General features: G+C 37.5%; 1 protein-coding gene across 1 annotated transcript; it reads left to right on the top strand.

The window, feature by feature from the left end:
* The first annotated feature begins 3415 nt into the window (after positions 1–3415).
* On the top strand, positions 3416–23850 carry LOC135681171 (endosome/lysosome-associated apoptosis and autophagy regulator 1). Its single transcript, XM_065195494.2, has 13 exons — positions 3416–3629; positions 9085–9359; positions 9882–10153; positions 13979–14068; positions 14424–14724; positions 16468–16751; positions 17076–17398; positions 18613–18847; positions 19147–19443; positions 19761–20007; positions 20468–20667; positions 21297–21518; positions 21971–23850. Exons 1-12 carry the CDS (start codon positions 3454–3456, stop codon positions 21510–21512), a joined length of 2916 nt encoding a protein of 971 aa, XP_065051566.1. The 5' UTR covers positions 3416–3453; the 3' UTR covers positions 21513–21518; positions 21971–23850.
* The last annotated feature ends 622 nt before the right edge of the window (positions 23851–24472 follow it).

The following is a 24472-nucleotide window of genomic DNA, read 5'->3' as shown; positions in this document are numbered from 1 at the left end:
ATGTAATGCAAGAATGCCTCTTCAAAAAACCGTTTGATTTTCTTATATACAACATCATGTAAGGGTCACTCAAAAAAAACTTCAATACCCCAGATTCCATTTCATTGTTGGAACATATCGTAGCAACGTGGTCTATGAGGTTAGGCGTTTTTTCAAAGTAATCGTACATGGCTCCACAAAAAGCTGAGAAAAGCTGAACAAATTGTAGATGCTTTGGAGGTGTTATATCGTTGTCGTTAATTCGCCCTGTGTGCTTGCAATCAAAATCGTTTGTATCACCATCAGGAAAGCCTCCAGCTTGCTGAACGAGTCAATAAGGGAACTATGAGGTTGTCATTTCTACAAAAATGAACCCCTGTTAGAGGGATATCTTCATGCTAATGCTGCTGATACCCTTCAATTTTTGTCAGTACCTGTATCTTGCCCGGTTTTCTTTTGTTTATTAAGACAATCACATGACTACTCTTTTCTTTAATACGAAGACAGCTATGCAGACTATTAACATTTAGGACTGCAAAACAAAGACCTTTTTGTTGCCCGATTTGCAAATGTCTATTAAAACCACCAGAAACGTTACTTTTACAGAACAATGAAAATCTACGCCACTGTCACAAATTTTTGAAAAATCTATGTAAAATGATTTTGAAATAGTAACAGCACTTGTTGACAGAAACACTCTTCCTGAATCAGACTCGTTGGGAGATTCTTACTGCCCTCTTCCTGGGGATAATAGTCGTGGGAAAATTAAAAACTACTGATTGTAATTGTTTCAAACTGTTATTCTACATGAGTCCTCTAATCTAAGCTGTGGATGAACTGTATGTCGCTATAACACCAGACGTAAAACCTTCCCCTATCGCTGCATCGCAGAAACTTTTCGTTTTAGGATACAACAGACTTCTCATCCTGGTTTTCATATACAGCTTTCACATATCGTAATTCTTCGCCAATTGTCTTTGAATATCCCCGATTGTCGAAGTTTTCACTCAAACCTGAATAAAAAGCTTGGGGAGACTTGCAATTTTAATTCCTCAAACAATTTTGACAATTAACACTGATCATGTGTTCCATGTGTTAATTACTGTTCGAATCACCATATTAGATTAGTTTTTTAATGTGAATAACCAAGCTAGCTTTGCGACTGAAATTCAAAGCACTGGCCTAATCACAGTCAATTTCTAAAGACAACTGCCGCTAAGCATGCCGGTTGCGCAAGAGCCCTTAAATGAAAATGGGCACTCCTTTGTGACGTTATGCCGTAACATTCCTGTTCAATGCTGTTGTTGGTCTAAAGGTGTTTGGAAAGGCAAATCGACAAATCAAATCAAATTCTTTTCATTCAACAACAAATTTTAATAACAGTTTTTTAAAGTATGCGAAAATAACTAACAATTATAAAGTTTATTGTAGGGTTACAACTTCCATTAAATGTTGCCAAGGACATTGAGACAAACCCATAGGTTTTCTGGCCCAGTGTCCTTTAAATTGACTTGCAATGATCAGAGATGATGGCCGATGGTTCCCGATGGCCTGGTTTTTTATGTCATGAGCCATCGCAGAATTTCAAAGACCATCGGGAAACCGCATTGAATACCTGGATAAAGCAGTGATGGTTTATTATCGTTGTCATGGCAACTTTAACAAAAGCAACATTTCTGTACTTTTAATCAATTTCTCATTTGAAAGCGCCCGTGGTTTTAGTTGGAGGATGCTTTCAGGATGATTTTCTCGATTCAACTCTCTTCGGTGATGGCAAATCAGAGATCTCATCTTATACCTTGTGGTTAAGTGATTAATCCTTGTACAATTCCTTGTCTGAAAAAACATTAAGTTTGGTATCTTAAGAAATTGCATTAAGACCCAGCATTCTTTGACTTTAATAAAGAAAGTCATAGGCGCGAAAATTTCTCTTAGATGGTCATTCTAAATGCATTTTTTAGGTAAGCCGTCCTGTACAATGCAATGCATACAAATCAAAACGGTCGATTTTTTATGCGCAAATATTTGTCCTAGGGAGATGAGCTGCTTTGTTTCCAATCGCCGTTAGTTTTCGGGAAAATATTTCTGGTTGTAGTTTCTGGTAAGTACCACCAAAAACTGAGATATTGGGGGGCCAGGGGGGGGGCGTCGGCCCCCCGAAAAAAAGCTTTAGTATTATAAGTAAAATACTGTTAATTGGTCAAATATAGCTGTTTTTCATTTGTTTATCAGGGCTGCCCTCCCCCCCCCCCCACCCAAAAAAAGCTGTATCTCGACTCTTGAGCACCACACATTGGTCTTCTAAAATGATATTGGTGAAAATCCCGTCTTGTTGCTACTCAAATTTTCTGTGCCAGCTTTGGCACGCTAAACTCATATCGAAAACAGGTCAGTTAATGATTCTTTTCATTCATAGCAGTAAACGTTGAGATTCAGATACATAGCTGATAAAACCTTTTTTCTTTTCTCACAAACATGACAGCAATAATGATGCCTCAATTATCTTAAATCACGTTCTATTTCCCCTATCCGAACACCTCGCACATTCCTTACCTCACATCTTTCTAGTCCATGAGCTATTAAAAAACAAAAGTCAAGAAGAACAATATCTTCTTAAGTCAGCAAGGGGTTTCACGTTTCTCTGTATATTAAAGTTCAGTCAATATGACCATTAATGAAAATTGCCAAAAGGATTATGAAAACTTCAAACAATTTGTCTGAATCCTCAACCAGTTTTTTACCTTTTTTCCCGTCAATTCTCAAAAATTGTGTTCTCCATGATTAACCTAGGAATTGGATATCTTCAACTAGAGAGCGTGTTGTTTCTTGCTGTCAAAAAATTTTAATTAACATGTTCATTAGTTTAAATCACAGCAAATATGTTTCTGCTTGGATTTCGAGGCAATAATTTAAGTTCTTGCTTTGCTGTTTGATCTAGCTTGCTACTAGCAGATCGGGAACCGGTTTCTGCTTCCACTGACATACGGTATATGATAGAAAGAAGAACTTTCGACTGTTTTTAAAATGAGCCTTTTTAGCACCTGGCGTTTAAGAAGTGTTTTTTAATCTCGAGATTAGTTTCTTTTAGAAATTTTGTGTGTGGCTTACAACAGAAAGTAAAGGCTGTATGACAGAGGGCAAACACCTGTTAATCAATCAAAGTAAGATGTCATTTTTGACAAACTATCTATACACCTTTGCATCTTCGCCAAATTTTGGACACACCAAGGATCGGCGGCCAGATCGCCCTTGTATTGAAATGACATCCAGGGCAATTTTTTATTATAGGGCTTATTCAGGGAGGAGGGGCTTATTCGAAAAGATGGGGTTTCTAGTTTCATGATTTACAGAAGAGAAGCCAATGCGCGCCGGGATTAACAATATGTGGTTGACGAGGTTTGACGTGATGTGGTTCAGGGCTCTGCGAAGGCGCACTCTGGAAACGGCTTACTACAGTGGAGAAAAGAGAGAAAGATGGCGGGTGTTCACCTAGGTTGTTTGTTTGTTGTCATCTTCTTCATTGTGAGGGATTATTCACTTTTCAAAGTCGAAGCTGGACGGGCATGTTTGTCCTCGGATTATGGCAGTCTTCTTCTACCTTGCAATGAAAACAGGACGCGATCAATTATTCCATTTATAAAAAACCGATGGTGAGTCATTTAATCGTACTTTATTATTCTCGACGTGCTGCTCATTTCACGTCAGGTGGAAAGAAAAGATGTAGAGTTCGCTTTGACCATTTATAAAATCATGATCTTCTTAAGATGTAATAAATTGAAAGCATGTTATCAACTTCGTCAGAATAGGTGACATCGTATCGAAACGGACTTCGCTTTCCTCGACGATAAAATTTCTCATTTTTGCCACGAATCTTCCTTGACAAAGTCAAGTTTAGATCCGGTTTTCAATGACATTAGTTTGACAGTTTTGAAATAGCCGAGGTTATGATATTAAATAAGCTGAAAATTTTGCTTTTTCTTCGATGAATAATACGAGCATCGTCATGAATGTTTCTGGTCGCGCAAATTATTTCAGCTCCACGATTGTGGTCGGAAACAGCTACCAAAAAGCAAAGATCGGCGATGTCCTCTTTTTAACAAATGATACGATTATAAATGACTGATTTTGGTAAAACCAATCAAGTTAACATGGGCATTAATTTATTTTCCAGGAATTGTAGATTTCTTTTGGAAAGGTAGCTAGCTTTTCCCTCGAGAGCAAATTTCAAAAGCGACAGGCAAATGAATATTGTCACCAGTAATTACATTTCATTAATGAATTTTAAAATGTCCATTGTTGGTAGTCTGGTGGCTTTGTCAATTAATCGCATTGTTAGAGCTGAGATTGGCGATTTTTACTTACATAACAAAGCGATTGTAAACAAACACGCTTGTTTCCACCCGTGGACCTGTTTCCACCCGTGGACCTGTTTCCTTTTTAATCATTGTCTTTCGACTAATACTTTGAAAGAGAATAGAGATCTGGGAATCTCATTATCCACAATGAGGAAAGGTTTATATGCGAGAAAGCAGGAAGTTGTGTTTTAACAAAAGCTTAGTGTAAATTTTTGAGATTATTTCAAAATGATATAACTGAAAAATGTGCACCCTTGAAAGGCTCATGCTGCAAGTCCTTGAATTGGCACCCCTTTTTATATGACCCCCCCTCCTAAAATTCTGGTAAGCCCTCACGTGGCTCAACCAAGATACAACTAAGAGATACACTGTTTAGTCCATGATTGATAACAAATCCAGTATGGGATGGAAATCTAAAATAAAGAAAAATTAATGAAGAGACCACCAGAGACCATAAAAATATCAATATTTTGGACTAAAATATATTTTTGTGTTTTGATTTGTGATTTGGTTTGAAGTATTGAATGAGATGGTCAATAAGATTGCTAATCAAATGAACTTTAAAATCATGCAAAAGCAACAAAACAAGCTGCTTCAATGGCAACTTGTAGTTTATTTTTGAAAGCCCCCTCAAATCAACCTCCAACTGAAATGTGCCTAAATTGCTAAGCCCCCAGTGGGGCTAAATAGAGGATTTACAGTTATACATTGAAGGATTTATATTGTATTCATAGCATGTTCGATTGATAACATGTGCAGCAATGAACTAAAAATTAAAATAATTGAGTCATTGACAAGGAGATCATTAAAGACAATAAACATGTCAATATTTTCAGCCAAAACATCTTTTTTGCAATGACTTTATAATTTTGTTTTTAGAAAGGGTTATTAAGTAAAATTTTATATGAAGTGACCTTGAAAATCTTTCCTAAACTTCAAATTGAGGCATTTGTATGGCAAATTGGAAACTTCCAATTGTGATTTTTATAAGCCCCCCCCCTGATCATATAAGCTCCCCTCAAAAAAAGCCTTATTATAAAACATGCAAATGGAGGGTTTACAACATTGAACATTGGCTAGGGTATTAGGGGGACATAGAGCCATGACACCTTTGCCTCATTAAAGACTAGACAAACATTTCATCATAAAGGAACAAAGGGACAATATTTTTGCTTTTTTGTTTATAGAACAGGACAGTACTGTGTTGCTATCCCCAGTGTCAAACTAGGTGAAACTCGGAGTAACATTTTACAACCTTTCTGTTCTATACACTAAAAGACTGCACAGGCCTTTCCAGGAGACCCATGCAAACCCCTTGCAAACCTATGCTAACCCCCTACAATATTAATTCATGAAGGCTTCTTTCCACCCATTCAATTTTTTAAACCGTTTTTTAAACATTCTCATTTTATCAGTTTAGCTTCCCAATGTTTGTACTACTTACTGCTAGATATCAGGGTGTTAATAAATAGAGAGAAAGATATCTTTTACGTCTATATGTTTATCACATGTTAAGAAACAATTGTATTATCTGCCAAAACTTGCAAAAGAATAGGAAATATGTTCGCGCGAAAGGAATAACAGATAGGGTGATTAATGATACAAATAAATAAAGTGAGAGACATTACATCGTGCTGTCAAATACGAAACAATTTCTTTTCAAGTCACAACATATAAACTAGGCATTCCCAAAAAGACCACATTTGACTGGAAAAACCTAACAAAACTTTGCTGTATTCCAAAAAAGTTTGTTTTGTTTTAAGGAATGGTAATACATAGTTTAAAAGGAAAATACACAAAAATTGCCTTCTTAAAGTGAATAATGTTTAAATATTTGGCAAGGTAATGTATTTTTGCCTTTGTAAATGCTCAAATATAAAGAAATTACCAACAGTTCTACAAGGGCTAAATAGCCCATGCAGCCAAACTGGCAAGGGCTTTTTATAGCCTGTGCTTGGTTTTTTTCCTGGAGAGGCCTGACCGGGCAGCGCTGCCTTTACTGCATTGTGCCATTTATGACAGACTGATAAACAATAATTTTCATTTTATTTTGGCTTCTATCATTACAAACAGTTTTAAGAACTGGCCATAGTGTTATACACATTGTTTCTGGAGTAAGTTTTTAAATTTATAATTTTCTCCTTTGCGTTATTGGTTTGATATTTTCAATAATCCAGCAAGAGTAAGATAAATTACTTTGTATGTGTTTACAGGAAAAAGGAAGAAAATATTTATGTTAAGCAAATTAATAAATGTACAAAGGATACTTGTAACATTTCAATGAGTTTTTACCTTCAAATTTACCTTATACTGCATAATAACACTAAAATAAAAAATGTAGTTCCCCTCTCAAATCTGTCTTTATTTTGATGTTTCAAGAAAAATTAGATTACACTTTAGGAGAGGTAAAACCAGGATTTTTATTTGCGTGAAAGTTTTAAATTAACAATACCTTAATATGTATGTTACTTTAAAGCATATCGTTTACACACAGACAAATTTTTGACAACTTTGTTGTAATTTGATTTTAATGTGGTTCTAATTGAATGTTTTTTATATTTTGGTATAGTGTAATAATTGGAAGGAGCACTGGGTACACACATCCTCAAACTTTCAAGCAATAAATAAACAATAATCTAATATCAATACATAACAAAGACTCAAAAATAGAAATCTTGATGCCAAAGGAGATGCTTATTTGACTGGGGAATTATTCAGAAGAGGGATCATATCAATGAATGATGGCTCATTAGGGCTTAATTGACACACACATATGTTTAAAAAAACAAGAAAATTGTTGCCCAAAATACTGGATGGAAAATGATCTTGAGTAGAAAGCCCTAAGATTAATTGCTTAGTGTATTTAAACGACAATTAGTTAAAGGACAATTCCCTTTAAAGCGGTTGTCGCCAATAAGCCTCGTTTTCATAATTTGACAACATCAAAGTGAAGTGGACTTATTCAAGAGGGGACTTATTCAACACTTGATTCTTAAGAGGGGAGCCTATTTGAGAGGGGAACTTATTCGAGCAGGGGGCTTGTTTTAGAAAGGGGCTTTTACCTATTCAATTGTTATGGTAAGTTTTGCCTGGAACCTCCTCTCTACCTGAACATGGTTGCAAGACAATCTTAAACCACTTAATTTGTTATTTCCACTAACATTCTGAAACATTGTCTCGAATATCAGGGGATATGGCATAATCACCATTGGCAGCATCATCGACATCAATCATAATCAAACTTAATCATCAACCATCTTCTACAATTATCATGATCAACAATCATCATCATCTTTCATCAAGACTTTTTGTGGGACACGCGCGATAAGGCTCGAGCGGGCAGGCGCGCGTCCAGACCTAGTCACGGGAGTATTCAATCGCGCGTGAAGATTATTCAGTTTTAATCTTCGACACACAAAACTGTTGCTTCGAAAAACCTTGATGATTCTAAATATTCCTCAACGAAACCATGTTGTATATTACTGATAAATTATTGTGAGCAACGTTTTAGAAAAAATGGCGCTAAAATGCCAGTGTCAAACCCAAGCAAAGTTTTGCAAAAGGTTTTTTCTTGGCATAAACTTCATGGATTCTGCAGATATTTTTTCAAGATAAGACCATAAGTTAATATTTAGGGGGTTCGAGTCAGGTTTGGGCGTTTGGTGGTTGGGTTCGAATTTTCCCGTTTGACATTTGAGATGGAGCCCCCAAAATAGAGCCAAAACGAGTCAACTAAACCGACTAAACAGAAAACCCGCCCTTTCTTTGATTGGTCACCAATTAAAAGCAAAGAACTACAAAGTTTGGACTTCTTATTCAACTACCAACAAGCGCCGAGAAATTACTCAGACTTCTTTCATATAGCTTTTCAAATGAATGCAATGATTTTTAATGTCTCAAAAATGAACTGGCTTTCTCCTGATCCTTCAAATTTTGGAACTAAATGATGATTTTTAGCAGCGAATATTGGTCAAGAATTGTTCACTACCTTTCAACCGTACTTAAAGCTTCCATTGAGGCAATATTAATATTGGGTGGTTGAGGGCCATTCTCAGTCATTGTAGTGCGCTGGGACAATCTTCTGCGTGAGTAGTGAGAGCTCTGTTGTTTCCACAGAGGTGATCTGTTTTTGAAATAACTAGACATTGAAGCACCCCAGTCTTCCCAATGAGAAAGTATATTATTTGACTCGTATGACATGAGTAAGCCTAACCTCGCAGTCTTTGTGATAGTTTCACTGTGACAACTCGCTGGTCCGCGAACCTCAATTGACCCAAACGTCTAACGAAGTTGAGAAAAGGGGAAATCCATCACCTAGACCTATAAACTGTTCCAAGAACTGCAGGCTCCGTGCTTCACAGCGCAAAGGTATAATACGAGAAAAGAAAAGGGAATGACTTGAGCTCTGGAAACGTTTTCATAAAATACTGTTGTTTTATACCTTTCAATAGAATAAATCAACTCCTCATGTCTAATGTTAATATTTGAGTCTGTGACCATTATTTTTTTCTATCAGATTCACATCCCATAGTTTCGATCCCAAAAACCATATTGCATAAAACATGAATGATTTCTGGGTCGATCTTCGAGTACAAACGATCATTCGCACATTATGTAACGTAGTTCCTGGACCATGTCGTCATTAACGTACAGTATTCTTGATGTTATGAATCTCTCATGCAAACTATCCTTTTGCAAATCCAACGCCCCTGTCTTATTGGGTGATTTTTTATTACTTTTTCCTTTTCAGTGACCCCACTGCGAATGGTTCCTTTGCGCCAACAATTATTGATAATCTGCCATGTTTGTGCAAGTCGGGCCTAGGCATTGAGATTGTGACAAGTCCTTCCTTCTCGTGGCAATGCGTGAAATGCAAGCCGGGAAATTACAGCGTGGGTGGCATGGTGATTGACACTTGGGAGCGGTGGAATGGCTCCCTAAATGTCCCTGGTAGCGGCTACAGATTTACACCATATTGCACCACCGTTATGAAGAAGGGCATGTGCAACGGATGGCAGCCATCTCGTAAGGCTTATCACATTTTTCAGGCTATTTCACAGAATCACCTTGTTGCGTTGAAAATATAAAAGTCATTTAAGTTCTGACGCTATTTTAAGGAGATACTTTGCTAGTAATCCAAAATCTATAGAATTGTCAAAATAATCACAGTGCACACCCTGCAATCTATTACTCACTATCCCCAAAATGAATCCATCCTAAGTATTCCATGATCTATTGAAAATCATAACAAATCCAAATAATGGGACGAATGGCGATTTCTCTGTTGGCTTCTGTACTGATTTCGAGGTACAGCTAGGCGAAAGATAAGTTGTAGCAGTTTGTGTGCTTTAATTTTTAGATTATGTTCCTTTGCCTCAAGCATCAGAGGTAGCATTCTTAAGGCCTGTCATATTGGTAGAAGCTCGATAAGCTTTTAATCAGCAACCCTTTTGTATTTCTTGCACTCTTGATCTTCAATCATATGTGTCTACGTCCAATTTTTTTCGTAAACACATAATTTTCACCGGTTTCCCTTGTTTACTGCAGATGACTTCACTCATCTGGTTTCGTCTCTCGCCATCAATGCTACAGATCCAACTTTATGTCTTGAGAACAAAATTATGCAAACGTACATGGCTTTTTCTAATCCTGGAGAAGGAGAAAACTATATAAGCTTCCGTTACAAAGTGGACGGCATACCTTGCCCCAAGAAGGGCAGTGATTGCAGAAAGGGCCTTATGTTTTTCATTGACGATAAACTAGTTCTCAAAGTCGACGTCAAGTTCTCTTGGGATGTTTTCAGACACAACGTATCAGCGGTAAGTTTTGCTTTGCAACTATGATATAAATGATTGTTGTTAATTTGCTCTTATTATTGTCTGCTCATGTTTTCCAGTTAGCATTGCAATTTGCCTCTTGGTCCTTCAACAAGGGCTTTTGAGTGCTTTCCAATATCAGTGCGCTACTCACAAACCCAAAAAGGAATAAAAGTCCATACACTGATCTTGCTATTTTTTGTCCTTTAACTAGATAAGACTTGCGCAGTAAAAGACTTCAAAATGGTATATAAAATGCTTTGTTTATGTGCAAATGTTATTTAAAGTGGAAATGGGGAATATAGAAGCTTAATTCATAGCTTTCTTAATGTAAACCAATCGAAATTGATTAATATCAAAAGCAAGATCACTAATGATATTTATCATCATTAAGATTACAAGATTTATAACAAGACCCAAGTCATTCATAAGATTCTGAAAGTGTTTGAAATATGGGAATCGAGATCTTATATGTTGTCACGCCAGACTCCTAGTAACTTAACTGAACTTTTGGAAGTACTGTCTGTCCAACTCTTCTCAGAGAAACATCGAACTTTGTCGAAACGTTATCGCAGGAATCTCAAACTATTTTCAATTATGGGTCGGGTGATTATGGGTACTCCACCACACATGCCGCTGGTCATTCTATGGCAGCGACAGCGGGGAATGACTCACTTATAACTAGGGATGCCGTCCAGAAGAGTTGTGAAGGGGAGCTTTGTTGTAGGGAATCTCTAGCAGCTACTCCGAAGACCACGCCCATTGTCACACCCTTTATACTTGCATTTGTGTTAAAGTCTCTCTGTTGTTTATATGAAATCATTCCAACTATTCACCTAAAGGCCGATAGAAATTGCTTATTCATGGAAAGGCAATACCACAATAAAGGGTTAATTCAGGTTGCCAAGTAACGAATTCCCCAAATCAAACATGTACGACTTGTTTGTTGAGGGGCATTGACCCCCCCAAATAATCTCTCTTTATTTCAATTTTTGCTAAATTTCTAAGAACCTGAAACTATCGATGCTAAAAACTAAAGGGAAGGCTAAAAGCTAACTGTAAAGTACATTGTTTCGGTATAACCCGAAAAGCTTTTAATTACCCAACGGACCGGCAATATAGTATATATATTTCATCTTTCAGTTTTTGTTTTTTTAAATAAACATTATATTTGATTTTAATTAAACTTTCTCAAATGAAGTTATATTGTAAACATATTGACATTTACCATATTTATTATGCTGTTAACTTGTAACTTTAATGTTCATTTTTATTAGATACAAATACGTCACCCACTCGAATGCTCTTTAGGGTTATTTACAAATTTCCGTCTGCACTTTTAATTTATCTTTGATGCAACTTTCAACAATCTAACTCTATCTTGATGATTCTATCTTAGTATAGCATCTTTATATCAATGCAAATTTGCAGTTAATTGCTGAAAATATTTGCATGAAATGAAATAAAAATGAAATTGAAATGAGAGAATGGGCGGCTGTAAATGGTGCAGCAGTGTAAAGCAGCGCACTGTCAGGTAAAAAACGACAGTGGAACGGTAAGGAACATGTTGCCACAGCAGCCTCTTGTGAATGAAGAGAAAGCAACCCTGATGTAATCTATCAAAACGACGATGTTTATAGCTTGTAATGGAAAAAGAGAGCAATCCCTGTGTAATCCACCAAGATGACGATGTTTATTGCTGAAGATCGAGAAGATGGTGTTCTGGGAGCTGTTGATCAAGGTTTAATTAGTCAAAAAGTTCTGGGAACTGTTAATTATTCATTCATATTCAATTATTTATACACTAAAATGCCTTCAGCATATAAAAAACTAATTAAATTAAATTTAACATCTAAATACGATAAATTATTAGGGCCTATTTGCTGCTCTTCCAGGGAGTCGTGTTTTGAATTAACTCCAGCTCTTGATTTTAATGTTCTTTTGAACTGCAGGAGGGTTGGCAGTGCCCTGGTTGAAATAAAGATGCTGTTCCTCGCAGTAAGAGCTGAATAGTGGAAGCCTTTTTCACATATTCAAGGTTATATCTTGGAACCTGGATGTCCTTGCAGATTCTTGTTTTGTAGTTTGAGTGCAAGGATATCAGGGTAAATTTAACCCAAAGGCTCCCTTGACACGTTCTGTTCATAATCTTGTAGGTCATGGCTAATCGATCGAATTTAAGTTAGGATAGATATACAGGAACGAAGCAATACAACGACGAGAATCCAATGTCACGAGATAACATTTTCAAAATAAATTGAATTTAAGGAATATACTAATATTTCGCCCTGGCATACAGGGCTTCATCAGAGTAAATGATGAAGCCCTGTATGCCAGGGCGAAATATTAGTATATTCCTTAAATTCAATTTATTTTGAAAATGTTATCTCGTGACATTGGATTCTCGTCGTCGTATTGCTTTGTTCCTTTATATCTTTCGTAACAACACTCATTGCAAGATTCACAGAATCCGGCGGACAGCCTATCCTGCGGTTCTTCCTTCTTACACATTAATTTAGGATAACTGGTCATATAATTGGTTTGTAACCGAGCCCGAACTACACAACACCAAAAACGATTCCTCGTCGCAAATTGGCGATGTTCAAAACATGCGAGATTTCTTTTTTTTTTTTATTATGCCAACGTAAAATATGTTTCCAATTTTTGAGAAATCTCTTTTAGATATATTTCTTGTATGAATCTGAATAGTACTCGGCAAAGAAGTCTTCTCTGACTTATCCATTGCATTAGAAATTTAAATCTCGATCAACCAGTAGACAAAATAATCACCGCAATTTTGTACTAGTACCATTTCTCTTGTTACCATGTCTCCAGCATTTAAACGCGGTCACTGTCCCTTGTCTTGTGCGTTCCAGTGGCTCCGGCAATTTCGCCAAAGCCGATCATTTCTCCCGCATAAGTGTATTGTGGGCGGCTTTACAAGCTTATTGCCCCGCGATTTCTATGCACAGTTAATAACTTAAGAATTTTTGACAAGGTGAATAAATACTGTCTTAATGAGGCAAAGTCTGACGAGGTTCCTTATTGACGATTTCTGTTGATTCGGTCATTGCGAAGAACAACTCAAAATTACGTAACTAATTGTATTTTTCAATCCTCGCAGACCATGCAATATCTGGATTTTGCACAAAGACAGAAGTCTTAAATCTAATAGCTATATCCCTGTACCCTGTATCTGCACCCTGCATCTGTACCCAGCATCTACACTCTGCATACGTACCCTTCATCTGCACCCTGCATATGTACCCTTCTTCTGTACCCTGCATATGTACCCTGTATTTGTACCTTGCACCTGTACCCTGCATATGTACCCAGCATCTACACCCTGCATATGTGCCCTTCATCTGCACCCTGCATATGTACCCTTCATCTGCACCCTTCCTCTGCACCCTGCATATGTACCCTTCTTCTGTACCCTTCATCTGCACCCTGCATATGTACCCTTCATCTGCACCCTTCATCTGCACCCTGCATATGTACCCTTCTTCTGTACCCTTCATCTGCACCCTGCATATGTACCCTTCATCTGCACCCTTCATCTGCACCCTGCATATGTACCCTGCATCTGCACCCTGCATCTGCACCCTTCATCTGCACCCTGCATCTGCACCCTGCATCTGCACCCTGCATCTGCACCCTGCATCTGCACCCTGCATCTGCACCCTGCATCTGCACCCTGCATCTGCACCCTGCATCTGCACCCTGCATCTCTACCCTGCTTCTGTACCCTGCATATGTACCCTTTATTTGCATCTGTACCCAGCGTCGGTATCCTGCATGATTCTTAGCACTTTTTGTTCATTTTAGGGCACTCATGTATTCAGATGGCGGCACATAAGTAGCTGTGACAAGTTCGCTGGCTTTCTTGATGTTGCATACATCGCCCATGTCACCTTTGTGAGTTTTCTTTCTTGGCGTCTTGTAATTTATTTTGATCCAATTTTTAGTGACCCGTTTTCAGGATCCGAAATTCTACCCTCTGTGCATGCAGTTGGTGGATACCCTTTTGTTCTTTTCTGCGTCATCCTAGTTGTTAATTTTCTGTTGCAAGCTTAGCTAACACCTTTGTTTTTAATTGATTTTACTTCAATTTGGTCTTTCATGATTGGACATGGGTCATCATCGAATTCTTTTGGAACAAATGGACAGTTCATTTTCGCCAATCTAAAGTGGTTTTCAAATATTTGATTTTATATTTTTTATTAGCAATGTTTACACGAGATGATGTGTATTTGTGTCTTTTTTGCTCCAGGTCGGAGGGACCAAGATGCACTCGGTTTGTACGCCTTGCCCCGAAGGGACCTATTCTGAAAAAGAAGGCAGTACGGAGTGCATTAAATGTCCCTATGGATCTTACCAGAACAAGAAAGGTCAAACAAAATGCATGAAATGCCCAGAAAATACATTTTCCCATATCGGTGATAAGGAGTGTTTCAGTTTGCAGAAATGCACCGAATCGGATTACCGTTATGTTCCGGATCCCATCGACAAATGCTTTACGAAAAATGGTGAGGTTGTGAGACAGCAAACCGTTTTGACTCCAACATGGCCAGGTTGGGTAACTTTTTTATCTTAAAATAATCCTCATTTTGTAGTTAGTGTAGGAAAAGGACACAATATCTGGTTGTTCGGTAAGAATGCTGAAAGAAGACAATATCAAATTTCTTTCGGGTGGTTGCAATCATTTGTTTGTCCTTGATAGAAAAAATTTGCTATCAAGCATCCTCCTTACGATAAGGGTATCCCCATTTCGAATTCGGCCAATGTAAAATAGATTTGTTGAGACCTGGAAAACAGAGTTGAGGCCTTCGAAACATTCAAACCGTTATGCCAAAATTACTTCAAACCGATTATTTGAAGCATCCACTAAGCTTAGAAAAAGCAAGAGGCAACTGTAAAGTTTGTTTGAAGCCAAATGCTGCTTTCTTAAAGTTCTTTGAGAACCGTAACTGTGACAGTAGGGTAAGCGATGTTACCTAATATCGGAGCTCAGCCAAGAGTCGAACAAAATTCAAGGGAGATGGCGGGGTTGAAGGAGTGAATTTTGAGGTAATAGCAACCTTGCTATCGTTATAAAAACCTACCTAGGTTTTCGTTGTCTAAGGCCCTATTCGCACTGCAAATATGATAATGTTTGTCAAACCCGATATTCTCACGCCAATTAAGAAAATTTTTTCAAGATTGACAAAGTTTGTCAGACTTCTTGTTCGCATTAGGCAGTTTTCTGAGATGTTGTATTGTTATCTAACACGTTATCAGGTTGCCATTCAGAAATTGTACCTTTTTAAATTGTGACATGATTTCAAATGGCACCCTGGGCTTTTTTATTGGTGTTAACATAATTCTAACATGTCCGTCGAGTCACCCGCTGGTTATCATAGATTTTCACGAGATTGTGATGCTCCAGAGCTCTACGACGGAACCTTTGACCTTACAATTTGTCAGATTTCAGATTTTGCTGTTCGCACTCTACCAATTAAACTACTTCCTGACAAACCCTTGCCGCCTTTGAAGATAGAACAATAAGGGATTAGCATTATCAGGTTTCTAGATGCAGTGCGAATAGGGCCTAAATTAGGAACCGAAAGAAATCCTTTTTGGAGACTGCAGTTGCCAATGAATGAAGAGTAATTTTGTTGAAATAAACTGTCTTGCTTTAATGAAGGGTGAAGAAGGAATGGGGGGCAACGTAGCCTTGCAAAGACTGCTTCTTTGATCAAAACTTTAAGCAAAGATAGAGATAGGGCTTCCGTATGTTGCGTTGATATCGCAAACACTTCCTAGGTCGTTTGACCTAGAATGAATACTGATACGATAATCACCCACCATTTATGTGTAGTTGATCATCAATTCATAATCTAACTGGCCATTAATTCCCCGTCCAAAATGTAGGGGCTTTTTGGGTAGTTCAAGTTTTTTTGCTGCCCAGCCAGCCAGGTGTCAATTCAAACACTCGCCCTTCATGATCAGTGTTAAATGTCAAGTTACTAGGACGAGTCACCCGAGTCCGCCTCAATGGAACACTACAAAGGCGGTCTGCGTTCCCCTCCTTTTACAATGGTTATACAGATACGGTATTGGCACTTTAAAAATGAAACGTAAATCATTGAGTACGCTCATGTCGCCATTTAAAGGATTTTAGGCCCTTCTTACCCACAATGACAAAGCATTCTTGTTTGTTGAAATCGAAATGAAATTCTAAATTTCCAAAAATTGATTTGAAAATTGCCTTATTTGTGTTTATTTGTCTTGATATGTAATTAAAGGAATGAAAGACATATTTATTTCGGCCCTAGGTATGAAAAGCGGCCCATGTGTTGCCAATTCGGTCCCTGTCTCGCCTGCCAACTGTACGTGCCCGCCCGGTTCCATTCTCAAGACATTGCACCAGACAGATGGCTCGTCTGACAAATTCTACTGCGACTTCTGTTCAACTGGCAACGTTGTTAACGACAAAGGCGAGTGTGGTAGATGCAAGAATGGAATGGCAGCCATACCGGGAATATTTATAAAAGAATGGCCTAAAGGTCCGATTCCAGAGCTTTTTAAGACTCGGTGCTCAGGAGAACAATGCCGAGAGGTAAGGTCCTCCCTTTATCATTCGGTGTTTCAGTGCCAATTCGATTTTATCTTCGCTGATGGTTTTCTGTTGAACCCTTGTGATTGTTATTTAGAGACGTCAACTGATCAGTACGGAGCAAGTCGTGCATAGGCCTTTCAAGTTTTCGTTTAAATAATTTCTTATGCAATGAAGTATTTGAAAGGTAAAGAGAAAGAGGCAAATTGTAGCATCGAACTGCACCGTGTTAGCCAGCGGTTGTAATAAACCATCCATGTTAATTCGCTTCTGATGGTCCTGTGGATTTCTGTTACATTTTTTATAAAAGTTTTTATTTTTTTCAAGAGTGGCTGGATAAACCATGGCAAAAGTATATCGACCAAACGAATTCCTGGCAATTTTGAGACGTACATTGAATTAGCCGATCTAAAGATCAACTACTACAGAGCCTATGTCGGCTTTAACTGCTCCATCGACTGTCGTATAAACCCAACGGCAAAGAGCCTTGCGAGAGTAGACGATTGTTTCCTTCGGTTTTCCTTGATTCGCGATCGCTATATTACTGTTCGGGATGTCGACTGCATCCAATACGGAAGAAATCACCGTCGCAATGGCACGGTCATGAATCATTTCTTTCCAATTTCAACCCCAGGCAATTATACATTGAGGTTTGCTTTCCGTTTCATTTCATTCAACTCATTTCCATTGATTATTTTTAACTTACGACGCCTTTGCAGTACGTTGGTGCCAAGGGGCCGTGTGTTGGTCTTGGCCTGTCAAATACTTCTGTTTTGTCAGGGGCGTATCTGACAACACACCAACTCCCTTTTTTCGTGATCAGTAGGTGCGTCTAGGTATATGGTGCTGCATGCCTTAAACTAGAAGTTTCCTTTAACAAATATCACCACCCCCTTCCCATTAAGGAAAGTACGGTAGCCATTGGTATTATTTATTGCCGTTTAAAACATGCTACAGTTTTCGATTGTTGATTCACAAGCGTTTATTTTCAATACCGTACTTTTTTAGTCATAAACACACTTTTCACTTATACACTTAAACTCGTTATTTTCTGTTTCATTTTCATAATCATTTGAAAAATTTTATCCTCAAAGATCTTGCAACGGAAATAAAATGATTTGCATACTGATAATCAATAAACCAACGTAAAATGAACATTAAAATGAAAATAGAACGTAAAGAGTATTCACTCGTCAGCTAAATGAACATTTCCACCCGAGGGTGTTATGTTTGTACGGTTTATGTGATCAAAAGATTTAAGTTGTCTTCTAGTGTGCACATTTGCGTGTAGGAATACATATAGGAATATAATTTCGGTAGCGATTTATGTTTGGTGCTATGTTGTCTAGCTATTCAGAGGATGTTGGGGGCATTTATGTTGCCATGGCTGCTTACAGATCGCTTTAAGCGTGGAGATTTAGCTGAGAACCAGTTGTGCACACCAGGCTGTTTAAAGCCCTGTCTATCCACATCGCGCATCTTACAGACGCAAATTTTCATGTTTGCCTGTTGCTGGTTGCGATCAACCAATGAAATGCTTTTGCTCCGAGTTCGGCAATCTTCAAGAAAACGAAGTTAAACCCATGTTTCTTGGTTTCAGTGAATTAGTACATAAAACCGTGTTTGAAGACAAATGATAAATAGATTTTCGTCGATATTTTTTTCGATATATTAAAAATAGGTTTTTTTATTAATGCGAAAGGTGGAATGCCATCTGTTGTTTGCACTAAGTTGTTTTTTTTTCATTAAAGAATAACTTTTTTCACTAAATTTTCTCACTGAAATCAACTTGAATTACCAGTTGTCGTATAAAAATGTTATTTACTTCAGACAAAACCTCGGGGTGCGATTAATTATTTTGCAGATGGACGTTCCACCAGAATGATGACGAAAAGACCAATGTTCTCAGTTACGAAGGCCGGATATATGCGATCAGTATTTTAGGAGTCGAAGGTGGTAAGGTAAATAAGTGCACTATGTGTTCCAGTGGCAGTCAGGTCACAAAAGATGGCTCGTCATGCGAAAAGTGTCCCGTTGGAACATTCAGCTCAGACGGCGTCAAGTGCGTCCCTTGCCCCAAAGGAACATTTACCGACGCAGTAAGCTCAGTTAGCTCTGATCTCAGAGCATGGTTTTTCTCTCGCACAGGATTCTATTTTACATTTTTTGTCTGACAAAAAATCAAAGGTTTTTGTCTGATAATTTTTCTCTCTTTTGTCTGATGAAAAATCAAATGATCTTATCAAGCTTTTCCCTTCTGCAGATACCAGGACAGTTCATATTTTTGGTCCTTAACATTTGAACTCGTAATATTTTCCAAGTTAAAAGTACCAATTGAAAAGGGATCTTATAAATACTGTGCTAAAACATCGCATTTTTTCTTTGTTCATTTTCTAAGGTAGAAAGCCACAAGTGCATACAATGCGGAGCAAACACGACTTCAAACGAAGCACGTACCGACTGCATTATCAACAAGTGCCGATTTAGTGCAGCTCCAGGCATTATTTACGATCTGATGCCGATGGCTAATGTTGGTGGACCTATGGTCGAAGTCAAGCAAACACCTAAAACTGGCTCTCACGTTTGGTACCAACATTTTTACTACGTTAATCTCTGCACCCGAGACCACGATAACTCCTCGTGTACAGACTTGCGACAGAAAGCCGACGAAAGTGGCAAATATGTTAGGGAGACGGTAATTTTCGTCCTTGGTACTGTTCTTCCAAGCATTGTAATCAGCTCTTCATTTAAGCTACTGTCCTTTTCAAAGCTATTATTTCTCAGATTGATTTAGTCTTATGTAAAAAATTAAATTCAATGTTCAATTTTTGTTTCGCATACTCTCTCGTCCTTTTTCACTCGATAATCAGATTATCCATTCCAGAATTTATTTGTTTGCTATGTTTCAGGTAACCAACAAGTTTTATGAGGGTTAATACTTTGCTGACATTTGACTGACACTTCTTGGTTCGTGCCCAGCTAAATCGCTGTATATACTCTGATATTTTTCAGATTATTTTACAAACGATGGCCTGCAAGCGCTGGTCGTTTTCTTCAACCTACTCCTACAGCATCGGTCGGGTCATTGGCTTCAAACCTAAATCTGACGTCACTTCGGGGCTCACCGTTGAACTGACTGATGGCTTTCGCTGTTATAATAAACACAAAAATGAAATGAAGAACGCCAAAACAATAATTGACTTAGTTTGTGATACAAATGCTGGAGTTGGCAGGCCTACCTCCATGGGAAACTTTTCAGGTTTGTGTGTTAGTTTCACTCGCTCTTGTGAGGTAGTCATTTTCATTTTGCATTTTCAACACACAATGCCTTAATTGAACTACAATGAACTTACTCAGAGCATGTTCTTGCTGTTGCCTTGCAAGTTTTACCAATGCCATGAGTAATTACCGAGTTAATCTGAATTAGGCCGTAAGCTCCCTCTGAATTAGGCGCCCAGCATTTGGGCATTTGAATTTCAGCCGTTTTTTGTTTGCTTTAGGATAGCCAATCTTTACATTCAAGAATAGAATCGTCCTTAATTCTGCCTAACAACCAGATAAACGTTTTGGGAAAATGGCGCCTATTATTTAGGAAATGCTTTTGATATAAGATTAAAGCACATGAATTTACCGAACTAAAATACATTTACTGATATGAGGAATTGTAGCGAATTTGGTGTCGAATTTCATCCGTGTATTTAAGCCCGTTACAATTTTAGTTGTTGAAAAGGAGCCATGTACGTTTTATCTGCGGTGGCGTTCCTTATACGCATGTCCAATTTGCGACAAATCAAAGGCGACGGAGACCCACACCGACTGTGTCAATGGCTTTAAGAACGTGACTTACGGTTTCACCAACAACTGTCGAAATGAAACTGGGGGTACCAAAGTCTACGACAAATTTTTTGTTCCGTGCAAGGTGAGGACGTTTCTGTATTTTCTTTTCCAGCTAGGCATGTGTAATAAAGCATGTTTTAAGGCTATACCAAGGCTGTTTCAAACAAGACTGTTCATCATTAGAAGAAATAAAGAAGAAGAAGGGAGAGTTAACTGTGCAAAAATGATTTATTTGAAATTTGCGATGGAATGTGATTTCAGCAAAAAATATTCCCAGCTTAAACTTAAAAAAGCAGACAGAGTGGTATATATTAGCTGGGATTTAAGTGTCTTTTCAAAGAATCGCCAATTAATTAATCCATATGTTTTCCAAGGAATTTTGTAGTTCCCGTAATTTCAATTTTTGATGTGTCTTCAGGCATAAAATCATATCAATTATTCCCTATCATCGTTTTCATCATAAGCGATTATCTGTGTTATTTTACGCCAACCTCATTTCTTTAGTCTAATCCCTCATCCATGTACCAACAATTTTGGTATCATTTCTGGGTATAATCGTATGCATGGGAATTAATCTACCATCAATTTGTTGGTCTTTTTGTTAATGGTTGGAACATCTGGTGAAAGGTGATGTCTTGTTATATGCCTATGCTCTAAATTTTCAAAACATGATTCTTTATTAAAATAAATGTATTTTTGCGTTGTTTCCAGGTGTCGGCAGCATCATCTGCACGTAAAGCATTTTCATCTAGCGGCCTGATTGTTATCATTGTCATTTTCGTCTTCATTGCATTCGCACTGTTCATTACAGTTATAATGTTGCTAAGGAAAAATCGGCTGTACCGAAATCAACGGTTCTCCCCGGGCACTCACATGAACCAGCTTAAGGGCAGGGAGGATGACCTTGCCGAACTTATTGACGAGTGATGAGAGGTAAGAGGACGCACAAATACGTTCTTGTTTTGCTTTACTGCAGATTCTTTAGGGTTGGTCGTTGTGAAGGTTGACTAGTTTCGCTCTTTGTTCTGAACGGCGAAATGTCACACTCGGTGGTACAGAAGTTACTGCTACTTAAGATGACAGTCAATTTTATGCCTTGCGTTTTGTATGCCTTCTTTTTTAATTTTCATAAGACTACCAGAATCATATGACTATTAATCCGAACTGTGCTGTGCATAAGGCATAAGTTAACATTTTCAGTATCGAACCAAACGTTGAATATAGTATATCATTTCTAATAATTTTGATTTAAACTCTGTCTTGATTTGTTGTTTAGGATTTCTTTTATACAAGAGCATGTTTTCCTTTCCCAGAATATTCAAGTCACTTTTTTAAGCTTCTCGATCCAAGGAATTCATTTATTTGTTTTTCTTTTTTTTTTTAAGGAGTTTTGGTTGTAAAATCCAGAGACGCGTCGTACATCGAAGGAGCATTCTAGTCATTTGCTGAAAAAAACAAATCTAACAACATTTGCTTTCAACAGAGATATGATGGTTTCGTGATGTCGGATAAGAGTCTTCCAGAGACATATGATTAGCTTTTTTAATTCTGTTATATGAGATAAATAGTTCTACATTTAGATAACCATATGCAGGCAATTAGCTAACCATGTATTTATTTATATTTTTCTCCGTTATTCCAGCTACGTCCATTGCAGCGGTACTCAATGGCGTTTCATCAAAGCATATTCCCATAGGTTGCAAATCCTCATATTGAAATCCTTTACCAGGATAATTTGTTTCTACTGAGTAATTCATGTTTGCTCGAAAATCCAGATCTCACGGCAGCTGGATGTCACTGACTGCATAGTACATAGTCTGGGATTGACATTGGGGCTGTGTACAAAGACGGCAAAGTCGACTCTAACATCATCCGTTGGCTCAATGTTTTATCAATGTTTAGCCAACCCTTTGTCCGTGGAGTATCCAATTTTCTTAAAACTTTGTGCGAAGTCTTACAACGCAAAAACGCAAAGTGAACGCAAAAACGTTTAGGAGTTGTATCCCTTAGTCTCGTTAACCACAATGGCCCTCCTCGTTGACTTTGTGCCCAATTGTTTTTTGCAGATGTTAATAGGCATTATAACTGTTTATATAATCGAAACATAACTCAATAATTTTATTTTTTTCGTTGGCTTGTTAGGAATGCTTCCACGTGAAAGCTGAAATCTGGCTGTAGGGAATTGGTAATCATACAAGATCACATTAAGCTGGACAAAAAGTCGCTTTATGGTGAAAAATATATTTAAAGACGTTAGAAGAACATCGAATAATCAGATTCAACGAAAATCAGATTCAACGAAAATCTCCTCCCTCCTCCCCTACTATCGAGGCAATATCTTGATGTTTATATCTATACAGTTTTTTGGGTCGTATGATATGTTCACTGTTAGGTATTATCACTTTTGACAGAAACTTTTGATTAAAATGAGCATTTTTCTCCAGTCAAGTTTATATATTTTGGAAGAGTTCATCCTTTTTTCATCGATTGCGGATTCTTTGGTTTTATCTGTGTTATAAAGCGTTGTATTTTTTGTATGGACCAGCAGTATCTAGTCTATCCAGGCTTGATAAATAGCAGAATAGAACGTGTTTGGTAACATATAGAACAGTCTTAGTGCAGGGCATTGGTTCTAGGACACCAGTGAGAAGACAAGGTCGTTTTATTCTTATCTTAGGGCTTGGATAGATACAGTATAGAGTTCTTGAGTGTGACGTCGTGAAAGATGTATTTTTAGAATTTTGCCCACATCTCCTAAAAGAGCACCATAAAATACTTCTAAAACTGCGAAGCAGTTAGATTTGGATAATTGTAATTTTTGCTCTGTTTATACATTTATAAACAGAAGCCAATTTCAGAGCTTTAATTTTGAAAGACCTGTGCTCATGTGGCCATATCTCATATTTCATAATGATCTTTTAGGATATGGGATCAAAATTAAAAAATCCTAAAAATATATTTTGTGGCGTCATCACTTACGTGTTCTGTTGGTTGCTAGCAGAGGGTTCTCAGACATTTCTTCTGGCATTGCACGAGGTCTCGTCACCTGTAGCAACACCGTCTTGTCTGTATCAATGAAATGGGATATAATTTGATTCGATATACATTTTTTTGCTGTTGTCAAGTTTTAGATAAGAGGGGCCCTTTTGTAGACTTTATCTAGATTTGTAATTAGGATTTATTCTTCAAATTTTGATAGCCTTTACATGTACGTGATTTGTAATCGTTTAATCATTTAGAAATTATATACAAACATGTCGCTTCACTCCGAGTATTTAGTTTCTCAGCAATCCTTTAATGACGCAAAGTCATTGTAAACCATGTAGTAAACATATGTAAGCAACTGCACAGGAGCCCGGCTGAAACAGTCATTGGATAAAGTGCCAATCGATAGAATAAAACGTTTTCAATAGAAAACCATATTTTTTGTCATCAGTTATTTTTTTCAAAAGAAATGCAAAATGGAAAGACAATATAAATAGCACAATGAATGACTCGGTATGAACACGACACAATAAAAAAGAACAAGTTCACTGTAGGAACCACCAATCAAGACTTTAACCTACTCAAAACATTTTTTTTATAAAATTACAAAAACTGTGAAATATTGTCTGTAGTTCGAGGTTTCGGAGCAGTGTAGAACGATTTCTTATGAATATTTGTAACTATCGATTAATCGGCATTTTGCCTTCCAGCGGATTATAATTAAATTTTCATAGTGAAACGAAATGCTAAAGAGTAAATACATTCAAAAGAAACATGTTTAAAAGTTTCATAGATCAGCTAACCACTAAACTCAATGCGAGGATAAAATTCAGGAACAAAGCAAAATGGCGACGAGAATCCAATGTTACCATGTAAAATTTCAAAATAAATGAAATTAAACG

Source organism: Rhopilema esculentum, chromosome 12 (assembly GCF_057945365.1).
Source record: "Rhopilema esculentum isolate cy_ngs chromosome 12, ASM5794536v1, whole genome shotgun sequence".
Classification (NCBI taxonomy): domain Eukaryota; kingdom Metazoa; phylum Cnidaria; class Scyphozoa; order Rhizostomeae; family Rhizostomatidae; genus Rhopilema; species Rhopilema esculentum.
The sequence above is the reverse complement of the archived record's forward strand: the minus strand, read 5'-3'. Positions and strand labels throughout refer to the sequence as shown.